Genomic DNA, 18,835 nt, shown 5'->3' with positions numbered 1-18,835 from the left:
CTGAAGGAAATTTTATGAAATTGGCAATATTCCGTTGTTTTATCTGCATTCTGATAACTGTTCAGTTTTGAGAAATTTATTTGCATTGATCTGTGTATATTAAACTTCATGAAGATTTTACAAAGGTAGAATGTGAAACTTAATGATAACAAATTTCAACATTTGTTGAAATTGTTTAACAGACCATGTGGGGTTTCTTATCCTTAGAGGATTGATGTTTGTACTTAATGATATAAACTTTTCATTTCATTGCCTTCATTTTATCCCAAAGATATTTAATATCCTGTGGTTTTATTTTTATTCAGATCTAAAAATTTCATGTTTACTTTCAGATAGTTTCCCTGGCCCAATCATTATTCGAGTATTGTTTACTTTCCATGAGTTTGTGTACAGTAGGCAATTTATATTTTGTTGTCATCAAGTCTTCTTACATTAGCGTTAGAGAACATAGCATGTTATTTCAATTTTACTTCATGTTTACGTCTTGCTTTGTGCCTTACTATTTGACAAATTTTGGAGAAAGTTCCATCATGTACTGAAAAGAATATGTATTTTTTTAATGTTTGGGTGGAAATGTCCATAGATATGTGTTAGGTCCATTTGATTTATGCCCTCATTTAATTCCATAGTTCCATTGTGGATTCCTTTTCTAGATGTCCTGTCTACAGAGAGAGTGAGGCATTGAAGTCACTCTCTCTATATTAGTGTGAATCTAAGGTTTGTATTGAAAAGGGTTTATCATGTGAAGCTAGAGGCCTTTGTGTTTGATGCATATATGTTTAGTATTGCAAAATTCTTTGGTGGATTTTTCTTTTAAATAATATGATGTACCTTTCCTATTTATTCTGACAAGTTTTGGGTGGAAGTCTTCTTATCAAATATTAAAACTATGATATCAGGGAGCTAAGAAGAGCCTGAGCTAATGAGTATTATTTGGATGGGTCTACCATGTTAGGGTCTCCAAGGTGTTAACCTCAGAGAAATGATGAAGACAAGCCAGAATGAAGCTCAGTAGGATAACAAAGTTTTCCTCAGGAATGAAGTCTGAGTCTTCATGTAGAATTGATCATGTATAGAGACTAGCAGCTGCTGACTCCTCCTCCTCCTGGAAGTATACAGCCAAAGATAATTACCTTCAGAGAACTCTTACAACTCTTGCCTCTGTGACATAACTGATTCATGCAGGCCGGCACACACACACACACACACACACACACACACACACACACACACACACACACACGTTCCAGGTAACAGAACCTAACATGATAATCCCCCTTTTACCTCCATTCCCTCACTGCTTCTAGTACAGGTTTTAGAACACAGGTCACGTGAATAGCATAAATCTGCTTGTTTCTTAGTTCCATTTGCTTTGATCCACCTTTCCATTCTTTTACAAAAAAAAGAGAATGGTATCTATTGTTGATTAGGTGTGTTTCTCAGAGTCAGCCAAAAAAATGTATTGTTTTTAAATTGAGGAATTGAGACTAGTAATATTTGGAGGAACTTTTAAAAAAGGTTTATATTAATTTCTGTCATCATATTGAAGTGGTGAATTTTTATGACATTGTTTTTGATTACTTGCTTCAATATTATTTGTGTGTTTTCTGTGACCTTTTGAGTATGTTTATTCTTCATTCTTCTATTAAATATTCCTTCTAGCATTTTGTGTGTGGGGGGTTGGGTGAGGGGTGGGGGTGTTACCATGGATCAAACCTAAGACTTTATGCAAATTAGGTGGATATTCTACAACAAAATATTCCTTGTTTTGTTTATTTTTCTTTCTTGTCGAACAATTAATAAGTGAAATAGAAGACTGGTCAATACATCAGAAGTACTAATTCTGTATGCTTTGAGAATTCTAACCACAAGATTGAAATAAAATAAAAATCCATTTTCAAAGCTGGCAACATGTCAAGTCCATTCAAGTTTCTTTTCTCTTGTTGTAGTGGGAGATATTTTATTCCTTCTCTTTTGGATATTTCAGAAGCAATGAGAAGAGTGAGACAGAATTTTTCAAATATCTGTAGAAGACAAAGCCAGGCAAATTATTTAAGACTACCTGGTCACAACATGAGAAATATAGCCTCCAGCTCTGTGCTCCTAACAGCTCTGGGAGGAGGAAGAATAACTTACTCTGAAAGATCTAGAAACTTAAGTGTGCTAAGCCCCATTCTCATAGCCTCATCTTGAGAAACCACTAATGAAGCCTTCTGCACATAGATGTATTTCAGAGAGGACAATACCAAAAATCAAGTACAAAAATAATACTTAAACTTAGGCCAGAATTAAAAAAATATTGACACATTTAAAACTCAAGGAGAAATAGTTGGGAAGTTTGGCTATAGAAAAGAAAGGAAGAGAAGAATGAATGGTGCGAGAGGGGAGGAACAGAATGGCTGAGGGAGGGAAGGGGGAGGGAGAGAAGATGGAAGAAGAGAAGGGAGGGAAGGAGAGAGGGAGGTAGGGAAGGATGGAGAAAGGGAAGGCAAGAGGGAGAAGAGGGAGGGAAGGATAGAGGGGGGAATGAGTAAAGGAGGGAAAGATGGAGGGAGGCAAAGAGGGAGTAGGGAAGGAAGGAGGAAAGGATGGAGGGAGGGAAAAAGGGAGGGAGGGAAGGAGGGCAGAATAGAAGGAAGGGTAGAGGAAAGGAGGGAAGGAAGGAAGGAAGGAAGGAGGGAAGGAAGGAAGGAAGGAAGGGAAACGAACAAAATAATATTTTCTGACTTTAGTCCTGAACTAAACTAAAGAATCTTTTTTTTTTCAAAAGAGAGATAAGGAAAATGCATAACACGTGCCCTGTTTCTGAGTTTGCAGTAACCAAATATTAAGTGGCCACCAAACTTCACTTTTAAAGAAAAGTTTACAGAGGCTATATACTTTCTAGAAAATGTGTAACTGGGATGGAAAAGGTATAAGAACGCTGCATGCTATAAATTACCATTTCGCTTAAATTAATTTAAAGTCAAGAAAATCAATTTTATTCAAATACTGGAATATGTTCCATGCAGCACTGCACGGCTTGCACAGATGCTGAAACCACAATAGTTCACTTGAGCCATGATACTCGTCAGGAAATTTTCACACTTTACAAGCAAAGGAAGACAGAACCTAAGACATCACTTTAGTCAGTTAATGAAGACCCAACCCTCATAGACACAAACTATCTTTTAGTTGAAAAATAGTATTTTTCTAATACAATTTTTGCAACACACGGGTAAGGAACTAGAGTATAATGAGCACATCTCAGACAATAATTTTTTTGCAAGATGAAAAAGAAAATTAGTTACTTATTAAATGAGGTTTATGACATCTTGCATGTCATAGGAGAATGTAAAACGAAATAAAATGAAGTTATGAACATAATCGATGAATTACCAAAGCCTTCAAGAAAAATTACAAATCACTATCAGTAACACACTGGAAATATTCACTTGAATCTGGAGTGGATTAAATGAAAACACGAAGGAACAGTAAGTAGACTGCTAGAGTGGATGAAAACTCAGGCTGGACTGAGTGCTACTTCTCATCATGAATGAATGAATGACCAAGTCAATTGCTGGAGCAGACGTCACTTGTATGCATTAATTCAAGGTGTATTATACCAATTTACATTGATTCTATACAGTTAAATTACATAAAACTTTTATATCTAACATGAAAAGATACTTTCTATGATCTTAAAATATTTACATGGTAAAATTCTTCCAAAAGACTGCATAGAAAATTTCAATAAAATTATAAAAACCACAGAGAGGTAAACATACATTAATCCAGTACAGTGTATTTGGTGCACCAGATAGATAATGTTGAAAAAAATTAAAAGCTTTTCCATGAAAATGTTAGTTAATAAAAATTTCAAAACAATCATTTTCGTATTATGTAAAAGAACTATAAAGTATTTCAAAACACAGTAAAACAGCAAATTCCACTCTCAGGCCATCATCTGTCTGATGTAATAATTTCTTCAGTAAATAAGTGAAGATAGAAATAAATCAATTACTCAACCAGAACAGGTTTGACTGAAGTGGCACACATATTTTGAGTAAACAGAAGGAAGAATCACAGAATGAAAGCAAAACAAAAAAATTAATTAGAAAATAAAGAAGAGTCATTCGCAAGCTCATTTGAAAACATAGACATTATTTCTTTGGGAACTCATGCTCTCCTGCAGCAAGTAACAAGTCTCACAGTTGTGGAAAGTCCTGTGCTGCAGAAACCATCTGATCTGCTCAGAGTATGAAAGGAAGATCTATAAGGACTAATAAAAACCACCCCAAAGAAAAGATGTTGGTGACAGGCTGCAGCCAGAATCCTCTGCCAGTATAACATATTGTCCCATATGACTCCAGTCTGAGTGGCTTACAGCAATGTCTGCATTGTTGTACTTATAGCTGGAATTGCTTTCTCTCTGGAGTTGCTGGAAGTTCTTTATGTCCTTGACTTGAAGACTCATCTCTTCTGTCCCCCCCTCCGTTGAGTGGTTTTATTCTCTATGTCTATTCACTTTTCATCTTTGAGTTCCCTTGCCTTTTCCTTGCTGATCATTGAACTAGAGCCTCACACATCCTAGGCAACATCTGCTTCGACTTACCTACATATCTACTCCTCTGTCTTCTCTTCACATGAAGGCATCTGCCGTTCTAGAATAAAGCCCCACTACCCCAGTATAATTTCATCATAACTAACCTTTATCTGCAACAGGTTTATTTCCAAATAAGATCAAGCATGAGATTCCCTGAAGGACCTTATGGGGGACACCCCTCTTGCCCCCTCACATCTTTTCTTCACTTTGTTCTCCTGCCTTCATTCTTTTTAAGCCACATATGGTGACATGTTTGTGTAGTCTTATTTTCTTGGCTCCCAATTCCTTCCCTGGAAGTCTTCCACCTCCCTGAAGGTACCAATTTTCACTGATTTCCTTGGACTGTACTCTCTGTTAAGCCTTAAACTCCTTTGAATCTGCTCCTGGATTTCTAAGATAATGCCTTTAGTTCTTAGTCTGCCTTAAATAGCTTGTCTCTGATATTAGTAGTATATTTATAGAGGATTGGGATACTAGCAATAGTTAACATTTTAAAAAATATTTTGCTTTTCATTCTACATGTGCCACATAATCAAGAGAGGAAAAACATATAGTGGGGCATACACTGGAATGAATATATATATATATATATATGGAGTGAGAGAGAGAGAGAGAGAGAGAGAGAGAGAGAGAGAGAGAGACCAGAATCAAGCTTTCATTAATAAGCTGCACATTAGATGATTTAAACTATAGCAGCGTTTCTATAAACCAGAAAGTGGAGGAAGCAGAAGATTGAATTAGCATGCATTTTAATATCTTTACAAGGAAGTTAAGATCCTTTTGACCTGGTGGGAGTACTACAATGAGTGGGGCCAAGTAGGGGAGAAGAAGCATGTTAGATGTTGGAGGGAGCAGACACAGGAAGAGAGGCATGTTCTTTACACTTCACAAATTGGATGTGCAGAAAGTTTCTTTGAATCTTGCTTTATCTCTGATATGAATGCTTCCAAAGCTGCAAACGAGATGCCCTTTAGTGGCTGGAGGGCTGGGGAAGCCTGACACTGAAAGGGGGGAACATTGGATTATTCTGATTCAGTGGCTGTAGTGAACCTGGGAGACTCGGATGCATTAGGGTAAGTGCCAGAGTTGAAGTAGAGACAGTCGGTGCTATAGGGCACATGGAGACAATTTCCCCCAGTACCACCCAACAAACCAACACTTAATAAGAACAAAAGGAGAAGTGTGCACAAGCAATCCAGAAACCTACATTGTGGTTCCTATTTACATTTTACAACCATTGGCTGAGAGAATAGTTTGTCAGCAGGCTGAATAATCTGGTGGAGAATGTGATATATAACATTTCTCTAGATATTATGCTGTAATGGCCAATCAAAACCATCCCCTGTTTAGGATCTAAATTTCCTTCCCTTTATTTTCTATTGCCTAGACATCTGCACACTATTTCAAATCTTATGGAAATTTTTTGTTAATCTCTATTTATGTCCAAACTTATTCACCAGAAACTGTATGTTTATTTATGTTTTCAACAACATTTCTGATGTAACTTGGATACTGGTCTTTAATCTGCCTTTAACCTGGATTATTGTTGCCCCCAACATCATAGCTTCTTGTCATACTGACGCATTTTTTTGTCAAGCAAGTAAGCCAAGCGCAGTGACACACGGGAATGTCTCTCTATTAATATTTAAGCTGTGGAGTTCTCCCAGGGTACAACAGGAAATGGAACACTTGAAAAAATAATCTTGAAGCAGAACTATGCTCTCAATTTTTCAAGTCTTCGGGAGCTATTAAGCTATTCCTAAGTACTGAACTTCCAAAACCTTTCAGATAAAGTACAAGAAAATCTGCAGGATTCGATGCGAATGGACAGAAGTGGGGCAGATGAACTCTGACTAAAGCAAGTCATGTAATACTTCACCATATTCATGCAACTGGAGATTGTAAGATGTCAGCTTATGCAAGACAGAAATCACATGTCATTAACCTCACACGTGAAAGGTCCGATATAATGGATATTATCAGAACAATATTGCAATTAATTCCTTGAGTGCCCCTTGTCCGATTCTGAGTACGGCATCTAATTTTCCTCCTGCTTTATGTGGTAAGGATCTTAAGGTCATGCTATAGAGGTCAGGGCCAGGGTCTGCTGATGCCAGTGCTCAGATTTTCCCTAACGTAATTTATCCTCTTGCCCCCCACTGAATACTGCCTTTGCAGTCCATAAAATGGTATCAGAATAATAAGAGTTCAAAGGAGCCAGAATTCATCTAAGGCAGATTACTAAAACTACCAAAGCTATAATATGTATGTGTAGGCTTTTAATCAGGGGCTCAAGATTAAAATTGGTACAGAAATCTGGAGTGGGACCTAAAATCCTGGACATCTAGAACTGAGGACTAGAATGCTTTGCTTTCCTAATGTACGGTTTATAAGACAATAACACTCTGCCAAATGAGTGACGGCTCCCTAAATTATGTGACTGCTTTTAAGCTGAAAATGGACTGAGGAGAGCTTCAACATTCTTGATTTCCTCCAGCTAGCCAGGACCCCCTAAGCAGCAGCCATGCTGAGTATGAGGCCCTAGCCCTACCCCCTGCATCCTCCCAGACCAACATGTGCATATCATCTTTGCCAGGCTCCTACCTTTCTTACCGGACTCTGGATTTGCTTTGTTCAGGGCTTCCTTTTGGGTGTTTTGTTTCTTTTTTTTTTTCTTTTCTCCATCTTTATTAAATTGGGTATTTCTTATTTACATTTCAATTGTTATTACCTTTCCGGGTTTCCAGGCAAACATCACTCTAAAGGCACCCCTCCCCTTTGATATGGGTGTTCTCCTCCCCATCCTCCTCCCATTACCGCCCTCCCCCCAACAATCACATTCACTGGGGGGTTCAGTCTTGGCAGGACCAAGGGCTTCCCCTTCCACCCATGCCCTTACTAGGCTATTCATTGCTATCTATGAGCTTGGAGCCCAGGGTCAGTCCATGTATAGTCTTTAGGTAGTGGCTTAGTCCCTGGAAGCTCTGGTTGCTTGGCATTGTTGTTCATATGGGGTCTCGAGCCCCTTCAAGCTCTTCCAGTCCTTTCTCTGATTCCTTCAACAGGGGTCCTGTTCTCAGTTCAGTGGTTCATTGCTGGCATTCGCCTCTGTATTTGCTGTATTCTGGCTGGGTCTCCCAGGAGAGATCTACATCCAGTTCCTGTCAGCCTGCACTTCTTTGCTTCATCCATCATATCTAGTTTGGTGGCTGTATAGGAATGGGCCGCATGTAGGGCAGGCTCTGAATGGGCATTGAGGCTGATTGCCTCCCTTTAGTCCTCTTCAGTCCATTTAAGGGGCATCCATCTTAATTTCTTATTTCTAGTTTTAACACTTACTCTTTTCATTCCCCCTTTTTTCCCCTTCACACTAAATCCTCATTCAAAGGCCATAATATTTCCTCAAACTAGTTATTATCTTACAACTAACACTGCTGGGGAGATGCCAATGCTCTAGAGTCACTACCTGCTCCCTGCCTTTTGGACACCTAGGACATCTCTAATACCATGTCATACTTCCTGTCTTTCCTAATTATCTGAAATCATGTTGTGAGTGATAACGCTTAGAGGTTTGTTTTGTTTTGTTTTGGGGGGAGGAAAGGGTTTATTCAGTTTACCCCTCCAGATCATAGTCCATCATTGAAGGAAACCAGTCAAGAACTAGCACAGTGGGAACCTGGAGATAGGAGCTGATCCAGAGCCCATGGAGAGGTGCTGCTCTCAAGCTTCCTCCTTCCCATGGCTGGCTCAGCCTGCTCTCTTATAAAACCCAGAAATACCATCCGAGGCCTGGCACCACCCACAGTGGGCTGGGCCCTCTTCCACTGATCACTCACTGAGAAATGCCTTACAGCTGGACCTCATGGAGGCATTTCTTCAACTGCAGTTTCTTTCTGATGACTCTAACGTCTGTCAAGTTGAAACACAAAACAAACCAGAATGCCTGCATGTGGGAGTCTGAGCCAGAAAGCTAGGAAATTTGAGTCCACCTTGGGTTACTTCATGAGTTCTAAGTCACTATGGAGCATATGATGAGCTGCTCAGAGCAACAGATTGTAAAAAGTGAAACAATCAAACAGCTATGGGCAGATAACTAGAACTAGACCGGTGAGTAGAGACTGGGATGTGCATAAGCATGTTAGTGAACCCAGCCCTGAAGGTTTAATGGGATGCTCGTGGCACTGTACAATTTATCTTCCACTCTTCACCCACACCTTTTTCGTTTCCCTACAGTGTACTCTGACTTCTTGCCAGTTAGGTGGATGGTTTTACAGCTTTCTGCTACTTTTATTTTATCTAAGAATGTCCACATGACCTCCTTTCTCCATTGGACAACCCCCTCCCCCAATAAAACTGATTGCTGGATAAAATGTCTCCTGTAGGAAAAAGAAACATGCATTAACTGTTAAAGACCTAGGAAAGAAATTTCAAGACATTGTCTTCAATCTAGTAGTCGTGAACAGGAGTTGTCCAATGGATGCGTAGAGTTTTAAGATTGGAATCTATTGCTAAATAGAAAGAAAGAAAGCCTGAGGAACAATGACTTTTGCTAAATTGTTTTATTGATAGAGATGATTTTGTATAGTGAGAAGGGTGGTTCCAATTTGGGAGATTTATCTACATTTATTATAATCTGGGGTAGTTTTTTAAATGATTTGCTTTTTGGTCAAGGATATTTGGATCTCAGTTGTATAACTGAGTTATAGAACAATGGAGCTTACCAAGATTTAAAATCAGAAGTGAACTTAGCTAAGACAGACGTTCAGACATGTAGCATATCAGGCTGGCTAATAGCCACACCAACGTGTGGTGTGGGTCAGGAATCTGTGAGCAAGAACTATAAAATGAATATAGGTAGCTATGGGCTTTGTCTTTGTGTAGGCTTTTGTGGAGAAAAATAATGATTTTCTCATCCCTTTTTCCTTTTATGAAATAGCTCTGGGAGTAGTGTGGATGAGAGTTTGTGTGCTATAACTAGCTTCCAGAGGAATAGGAAGTAGAATAAATATAGCATGGTATTTGTATTATGATAAGGGACTAGATTGGAAAATGAAGACAGACTTGTCATTGAAGCTCTGCGTTTTTCCCTTCTGAGCTCTATATACAAATTAGTATCTCAATTTTTCCCTATTTTTTTTTTGAGACAGGGCTTTACTGTGTAGTTCATGTTGAAATTGAACTCATCACCCCCCTTCCTCGACTCTCTGAATACTGAATTTACAGGCATATATCATCAGATCTTTCCTATCTTATTTCTGTTCTACTAACTTGAATGGATCCTATGAATCCTTCAGTAACATGTCTGGCCCATTCTATTTTAGGTTAAAAACATAATCGAGAATAAAGATGGAATTAGTAAATATTAAATGAACATTTAATTAGGGAAACTGTAGTTAATAAAAGTGCAACAGGTGACTAAACTGATTCAAGCTGTCAGGGGATAGCATCCAAATTTTGGTGAGCTGTTATCTCAACTGATAGCGTCCACAATTTTACATGCAAAAAAGACAGAATGCTGTTGAATGGATCCTGCTAGCGATGCCATGAGATTTGCTTAAGTTGATAGATCCCCTATAACACACATTCAGTACATAAGTATAAAGAAAAATCCCAGTGATCTAAAGTGTGAATCACACTACTTCTGCAGTAAGTTTCCCTAATTGGGCTGATTCTGTAATAAGTTCTGTGATGTTGACCACAGTACCTTCTGTGTGCTGAGCCATCTCCTGCCTGTCTCTCAGGCTCAGCTCAGGTTCACCACCTGGAGGCCTGAAGTAGCCAGTGCTAAGGTATGACTACAAAATCATGCCTGTTTGGTTAGTGCAGCGTGAAGAACAGTAAGTTTCAAGAAGGAATTAATATGTTGGCTAAATAAGCTAGTTAGTTTATTTTGTAGGTTATCTATAAAATGTTTCATAAGAGAAGAAAAGCCTCTATGGAGAGTTTTTCTTTTTACTGTTGTGCAATGCAATATGTGGTTGCACGTAACATTGTCCCTATCCTGTTTTATAAGATTTTGTGCACATCACTTGCAGGCACAATACACATATTGGCCAGCACATGCTGGCCCCTAAAAGCTGAGTGAAGGCAAGAGTTACATATGTTGGTCCTTTATTCAGTTGTTTAGGATGGTGTCTGCCACACGATAGGTGTGTGGGTGTACCCAACTATTTCCTCAATTCTTATCTCTACTAGTCAAACAAATTTGGAAGTCACAGGCTATCTATGTAGTTTCCGAACTTCTACACTTCACCCAGGAATCGCTGAGGGGGTCTGTGGTGATATTTTTAAATCTATGCAAAGATATGTAATATACATTCTGTGGAAATTAAGTCCCCATGTCTCTGGTGCTGAGTATTAAATTCTGACCACATTAGAACGATAAATATTTCTGAGTGCCTGTACCACAGTGATTGATCAGGATGATAGCATTTCCAATCGAGATTTGCAAAGGCTCACTGAGCGTACGGTTTCACACCTAAGAGTTAGAATGTGGCTGCAATATGGAGGGGAAGTATGGGATGAAAACAGTTCACAGAGTCCTGTGCAAGATACACCCTGAGCTTGAACTTGAGAAAAACGGAGTCCCTGGAAGCCTCTGCGCTGTGATATGTGGGAACAAAATACTGCTAAAAGGCCCAAAACATTAAAAAAAAAGACCCCCTCTGCAGCTCAGGTGACAAGTAAGTGAACAGCAGTCCTTTTCTTTCAGAAACACCACAGATTGAATTTGCTTCTCACGTGATACTTCACTCCATCTCGTCAAAGTGTCATCTTTTAAATGCAGGGTCCTCTACACTGTGAGCCATCCTTTGAGACCCCGTGGAATTCTTGTTTTTTTTTTTTTTTCATACCATGTAAACACAGAGAGCAAGTACTAGCCCACACCCTATAAACATCATATTCACGATTCACCAATCGAGGAAACGGCCATAGAAATACTGAGGGCTGTTCATTCCCAGTGCTTGGGAGTCCTTTCCCTCCCAGCCTCCAGCAAAAGCACTGCGTGGACAGAGAGAACCCACAATGGCACTGTATTATACCAGTTTATTACGGAGACAAATAAATAAATACCGCGCTCAAGATATCCCTCAAAATAACTTTCCACGTGTATAAATGCACACTTTTCCCCATTTCACTGACGTCCTTACCATATTTTGGCTAAGTGGACTTAGACAGTAAGACCTAATTGAATAGGAAACATACTTGTGTAACTCAGATAGTCTCAGATATTCCCCATTATGTTTTAGATTATTAGTTTTACAACTGTTCTAGTGTAAATTAAAGATGCTTTCTCTTTCTGATTATTTTGCAATAGGGAAATTTTTAAGCTCCTATCTCAAAGAACCCTGTCTTTCATGTAAGAGGGGCTTTTCCAAGCATTTAACTTTAGGAGGCATTATATATAAAACTGACTCTCTCTGAACTCCTGGTGTTCTTCCCCCCCCCCCCCAGCCTTCCTCTGTTATGATGACCATATTTCCACTAAAATATGACAGGGATGGAGAAGAATGAAGTGGCTTCCAATGACTTGGCCTGTTCTGCCCTCTAGCCAAGCAGAACGGTTCCTGGAAGACCTTGGACAGCAGAAAGGGGATTAAAGGTGTCCTGTAATTACCGCGTGTCTGAGGACATAGCTGGCCCCTTCCCTTCCGTGTGCAAGCACCAGCGGCGGCATCGGAAATGAATTACCGGCCCTCGCCCCCGCGGAGCTAGGAGAACCAGGGACTGCCTCGGCGGGGTGGAAGAGAGGCTGGGTGCCACTACCCCGCTGAGCCCATCACTGCTGTCCAAACTGATGAACACCAGTGCTGAACCTGGTGAGCAGAGCTGGGGAGGCAGAGGAGGCTCAGAGGAAGGCGGCTGAGCCCTGCACTTGGCTTTGACGTCGCCGGGCTGCGGCTAGCAGCCTCGCGCTCTCAGCACGTAGCGCACAACGTGACCACACACAGCCTTCCTCCCCGGCAGCCCGGCAGCCTGCGCTCCGCGTCCGCCGTTTCTCCATCCTCTTCCTCCTCCTCTTCCTCCTCCTCCCTCCTATCGCCTCCGCGGTGCGCAAGCCCCAGAGTCAACCCAGGGATCCCGGGCAAGCGTAGGGCCCCGGACGCTCCTCTGCCCAGCTTGGGCATCTCTGCGGCAACTGCGGCCCACAAGGCGGCCGCGCAGCCGGGGTGCCCTCAGCAGGCGGCCGCTTCTCTGATCCGCTCCGGATGCCAGCACTCCGTTTGCCCGGGTGGGGAAAGCCCTTCTGCGGCTCCCGGGTCTAAACTCCCGCCAGTCTCCACCGCCCCCACCCCCTCCACCTGGCGGGGGCGGCGCGGAAGCGAAGAGGACGCGCGGTACGGGTGGGCACGCGTGGACTGTGTGCGGATCTGCTCTGCGCTCGGCATCCTCCCTCTCCTGCAAGTGGTGGTGCTCGGACTCTGTTTTCAGCTCCCGGGATTGGTGCTGCCACCAGGAGCACCCTCTTTGCTTGCGGGGCGCTCAAGGCTGTTTGGAAGAGCCGTGGCGGCGGCGGCAGCGCCAGAGGCTGGTGCCTGGCGAGCTCCAGACGGGCGCTTCGCTCTCGCTTGGACCCTTTCGTCCTCCTCTCTCCTCCTCCGCTCCCTCCTCCCCATCCCCCGTTTCCCACTCCTCCTCTTCCTCCTCCTCCTCCTCTTCCTCTCCCCGCTCGGCGATGCGAGTCTGTGTCGTGTAACAGGATTGGCGTTGCAATGGCAACTGATGGAATGGGGGAAGGCAAGACAGCAGGGCTGGGGGCTCCGGACTGCGGGCGGGCGAGCCGCTGCCGCCGCTTGACGCTCCTCTGGGGACCTTCGCGAGTTACTTTGTAAAGGCGAACCCGGGCGAGGGAGCCCCGCTTCGTGCCCGGGTCAGAGGCCACTTCCTGCTCCCTGGCTGTCCAGCGCGGTTCGCATCGCGCGGCTACCCCGGGGCTTCTGCCCGCTCCTGCCACTTGCCTGCGACCGGAGCCCGGAGCCGCTTCCCCAAAGAACACTTGTCCTCGCAGCTCTGCTTCCCATCACCGCCCCCTGCTCCTCCCAGGCGTCTGCGATTTTTCCCAGGCGCCCGGTGTGAGTGCGGCTTGCGTGTGAGTGCGTGTATCAGGGTATTGTGTAGTGGGAGTGTGTTCGCGCGTGTGTGTGCTTGTACGTGTGTGTGCTTGTGCGTGTGTGAGTGTGTGAGTGAGTGTGTGTGTGTGCGTGTGTGTGTGCACGAGTGTGGGGTGTGTGGGGCTCCAGTGCTCCGCTCACGGCCGCTGATAGGGAAGGACAGACAGACAGCGCTTCCTCCCATTGCTAGCAGTTCCCGGGCACCTCGACTCGGCCCGGGCACAAGTGGAGCGCGCCTTGCTGGCCGCTGCCCTCCAGAAGGTCCCACTGCGTCCCTCTTGGGCTGGATATGTTCATGTTCACGTGAAGATGGATTTAGTGTACGGTCTCGTGTGGCTGCTGACAGTCCTCCTGGAGGGAATCTCTGGCCAAGGAGTGTACGGTGAGTAGAATCGCGACGCTATCGTGACCTTGTGATTCCTAGGCAAGATAGGCTGCTGAGCTAAGATACAGGACTCGCGCCGTTCCGGGGCCCCTCCTGGTGTGGCATTTGATTTACACTTCATCACGTTATTGGGAGCTGAAAGGAGGCTGCGAGCGCGCTGCGGATTGGGCTGCGAGCGGCTCCCCCGGCTCTTCCACTGGGGCTCTGAGTTGGGTCGGGCCAACAGCATCGCACTCAGAGGAACGAGTGGCTTTGCACTTGATTTATCCCCGCGGGGAAACATGGGCTCTTGCAGTCTTGGATTTAATAATGGTTTGGCGCGGTGTCACTGCCGCGGTTTCCCCTGAAGGGAAGCTTGGAATGTGACCCCCCCTGAGTCCCTTTCACCTCTTTACTCCTTAATTCCTGAGAGGCCCCTCTCCCTGCAGGCGATCTCTTCCTTTCCACCTTTTAATCATTTTTTATATATAAAAAAGTCTTTTTTTCCTCCTTTCTGTGGATGTCTACAGGACTTGATTTCCTGGCTCAGGAAGTGGGGTGACAGTTGAGTTGTATTCTGCACCAGCAGTTGCCATGAGCACTGACTTGGGCAGGGGAAATAGCAGGCAAGATTCTCAGTGCCAGACATAATTAAGGGACATGTTTGTGTGAATGGATGAGCAAATGCATGAATGAACTGAAGAAGTCCGTGCGTTGCAGCTCCAGGGCAGGACACCACTCTTTACAAACAGAACAAAATCTCAGCTCTTCACGGAAAGCCCATACCCAGGATGCTTCAGACCTAGGAAGGGGGAGCTTATTAATTGGAAGGCGTTGAAGTGCTCCCAAACAAATCCAGGTTCCTTTGCCTGTCAGCAGTTGGCACTCTTGTGTTTAGTCACTGAAGTCTCTCTCTCTCTCTCTCTCTCTCTCTCTCTCTCTCTCTCTCTCTGTCTGTCTCCCCTCCCCCCCCCTTTTACACATGTTCTCCTTGGTTGATAATAGTGACTTGTAATATCCTTATCTTCTAGGACAAGTTGATAATGCGCTAAAAGAAAAGGAACTTTTTGTGTCTTCAAAATATATTGCAAGGATAATTTTAAAAGGGATGGTTTAGAGGATAGATCCGGTCAAGACTCTCCTAGAGCACACACCCTCATGTACTTGTAAAACGAGGAGTAGAAAACCCATGCAGTGCCTTAGACTCAATGTGGTCTAGTAACTGCCCCAAGGCAAAAAGCCGAGTATCTAGGAAGTGTCAGCGATTTCCCTACAGTTTTTACAACTGCCTGCTGAGTGGTTCCTGGTGTCAGTGGAACTGGACTCCTCAAACTCTCTGGGAACCATGTGTGTGTGGCAGCTGGGGGTGAATGAGTTCAGCAGATCCCTCTGAGACCTTTCTTTCTGCTGTGTGTTTGTTTCATTCTTGGCAAACAACTACATCGTGTGTGTGTGTGTGTGTGTGTGTGTGTGTGTGTTGGGGAGCAGAATAGAGGGAGGTCCCCAGCTGAGAACATAGATTCCTGCTGCTGCCACCTAGTTTCTTGTCTTCACAGTTCTTTTCTAGGCTTACTTTCTCCCACCTCTAAACATCTTCCGTTCCCCTTTTTTTTCTCCCCTCTATTTTCCAAATCAAAGCAACTTGCTTGGCTGCAGCAAAGCCCTCATAAGACTTAGTGGTGAATGTTGGTCTTGATCAGCTTAAATATGAGAGATAGAAAGCTTGGCTACTGATATCAGGAGGCGGGGCCTGGAGAGAACTAGGATTCACTCAGATCTCTGCTAGACTCTCCCTTATCCCTAAGCAGCAGAGAAATGGAAGCTGGGCTTCCACCTAGGGTCAAAGACTGCTGGAGAGAAGAGCTGTTCCCCGGATTTCCTGTCGCCTCCTGTCCAAGTTTGTCTTTGTTTCTAATTTGACCAGATCTTTCCAACTGAAAGCAGTTTTTGCTTTATTATTATTATTATTATTATTATTATTATTATTATTATTATTATTTTAAAGTATGTGAGGTGTAGAGGTTGGAAAAGGGTGAGGAATGTTGGAATTGGAAAGGTTAGAGAGAAAATGTTCCATTTTTCTGACACTCTCAGTCTTCCGGGTTACTTAGGCAAGTCCCCTGTTGGCCAGAAGAAAAAGGCAGTTGTAGATAAGTAGGAACTGATAATTTAAATAAGATAATTTAAATTGTCTATGTCATTTATCAGTACAAGAGATTGCCTTTCCATTACTGAGTTCATCATAGTGACCAATGTTTTATTTTAATATAGATGTGTCTGTTAGTCACTTAGCTAGGAGTACACTTGGCTTTGTATTAAAAAAAAAATGAGTATCCTTATTCCATGATGTGTCACAGGCTATTAGGTGGATGAAGGAAACAGTGAAATATTAATTTTCAAATCTGTTTTATAGATCATAAGAGGTAGTCTTCCTAAACATTATCTTGTAACTTGCTAGAAGTGCAGAGTCAGGAGTAGGCCTCTCTCAATATCCTGCATCATGATCTCAACGGGTCTGCTCTAGAAGTCCTTACCCATCACTTTCCAGTGATTCCCACAACGTCCACTAAAGCCAGAGAACACTAGCACAGACTTCCACATCCTTGCTTTGACTTTGTAGATCAAGGTCTTTCTTCAACTAAAGTAATCTCACCTTTATGTTTAAGTTATTAATGATAAAGGAAACAGTTTATATTTAGTTAGTTGGAAAACAATTGATTTTAAAGAGATTGATAAGAGATTCTGTTTAAAGCTTTGAAGTGTTTTGAAAATTTTATATTAAGATCTTTGAAAAAAGATTGATTGAGAATCATGACCACTTGAAATACAAACTTAAAAAAAATGTAGAAATTTAACTAGTATAAGTGTCGGCAACCCTCTAAACCTGCTATCCCCTTATTTAGCCTCATTCACCAGATGCAAAACCATCCTCAATGCACATTGGGGATTTTGTTTATTATTTTTATTGGCATTAATTTTAATAACCAGCACTAAGAGAAAATAAGCATTTTCTGCTAAAGTGGGAAATGGCTTTCCTCTCCCACTTCCCAAATGAGAAATCCTGAGCAGAAAATTTTTAAAAATCAGGTTTCAAGTTTTAGTAAATTGATATATTTGTTTTAATGTATGGATTATATCACATTGATGAATATAATTTTCTCATTATGTTCAATTATCTTGAGTTAAAACGTAGTTAAATATAAAAGCTTTTTTCCCCCAAAGGTAGGAACTTACACACATCAATCTTGGGAGTTGCTTCGTAAATTAGTAACATACAGTTAGTATGTTGTGTGGCATTTGATTAAAAGAGACTTGCCTGTAAGTACCTGTCTGCCCTCTACTGATAATTCTGGTGGAATTATATTTTTAAATGGGAATTGTCCTCTATATTTAGTCCATATTTTAATATTATGTAACATTAAGCTAATATAAATTATTTATATACACTTCTGAAAAGAAACTAGAAAGTATATAATAGAGTAACATAACAAGTGAACAGTTTGAGATGAATATTTTAATAAGGTAACACCTATTTTTATATCTTTTAATGATTTTTACATTAACATACCATCTTGAATATACAAAGTTACTTGTTAGAAAATTACCCCAAATACTGTTAGGGGTTAACTTTTGTTTAAATTTCCCTTTTGCTCACATATAATCCAACCTAACATCTCATTAAATAAACAATGATCTGACTCTTCTTTTTTTGGGATTATGAGTTTGGTGCAGTCATCGTACCTTGTACTTGGGGAATTTATTAGGTACAGCTGGAATGTCAGAACGTGAACTCCAAAAATGTTAGGTGATTCTTGAAATACCTTGAGCTGGGTCTTCTGAAACATTTTCCTGCTAAAACATGTTTTGTGGATGTAATTTTTAATAATCCAATATAAAGAATTGTATTTATTTGCTTAAAAAATAGGAAAAAAATTGGTCCATTGGCACACATTGCATTGCTACTCAGAAGCACCATTCCCTTAACTTCTATGAGACTTAGTGCAGTCTTGTTACTGCATTAGCACAGAAAAATCCCCCGTACAATGAATACTCAGGCTCGGTCTAGATGGTTTGTATGGAAATAAGTCAATTACTCAGAACTGTGAAATAGTTGAAGCACTGTCTATGCACAACTCCCGAGATGAAGACCAGAAAGTGGAATTAGTTCATCAAACATAAGCGCTTGACACCTTGGCTGTCTTATATTAACTCATTTCAAGTAATATCAGCAAATCTCACACAATTTAAACATGACACTGCAGGCAGTAACAGAAATGACTCGGTGGAATTGAGAACGAGGAGATAAGTAAGGCAGGAAGGTTCTGGGAGAGATTTCCAGCTGTCAGTGGGTTGAAGCTGATAAACAATTGATCAGAAAGGATAAGGTTGCAGCTGAAGGTCGGCCATTCATTAGGCCCAGTCCCAGGATGTTGCCTGCTCATAGCAAAGTTATCTTAAGGTATGTTGATGAGGTTCTGCCCAGTGTGTATACAGATACTGCCTTTGATTGAAACATTTTAGGATGCCAGCCAGTGGACGAACCGATTTCACCTATTTAGAGAACTTAACCTGAAACCACACTCCACACAATCAACTTTGACCCTTTTTCCTAATCTTCACCCACTGCCCATAGGCTCACCGACAAGGTTCTTCAGCACTACCGAAGGAAAGGATCTTGGTTGCTCTGCTTATCTGGGACATTTTGGAGGAACGCTTGGGATTATTTGGTGGTTATATTAATTAATTAATTATATCCTGCATGGCAAACAAGCT

The 18,835-nt window shown here is 41.9% G+C and overlaps 1 protein-coding gene across 3 annotated transcripts in view; it reads left to right on the top strand.

The window, feature by feature from the left end:
• Positions 1–12,605: 12,605 nt before the first annotated feature.
• The window catches only part of Mdga2 (MAM domain containing glycosylphosphatidylinositol anchor 2), an 862,524-nt gene continuing 856,294 nt past the window's right edge, over positions 12,606–18,835 (top strand). For 2 of the 3 annotated variants that reach the window (NM_199269.2, NM_001444001.1), the window contains 1 exon segment: positions 12,606–14,080. In NM_199269.2, the coding sequence (NP_954890.1) occupies positions 14,008–14,080 (73 nt within the window). In that variant the 5' untranslated portion in view covers positions 12,606–14,007. 3 annotated transcript variants of the gene reach the window in all.

Source organism: Rattus norvegicus, chromosome 6 (genome assembly GCF_021556685.1).
Source record: "Rattus norvegicus strain SHRSP/BbbUtx chromosome 6, alternate assembly SHRSP_T2T, whole genome shotgun sequence".
NCBI classification, from domain to species: domain Eukaryota; kingdom Metazoa; phylum Chordata; class Mammalia; order Rodentia; family Muridae; genus Rattus; species Rattus norvegicus.
Note: the sequence above shows the minus strand (reverse complement) of the source record. Positions and strands in the feature narration are given on the sequence as shown.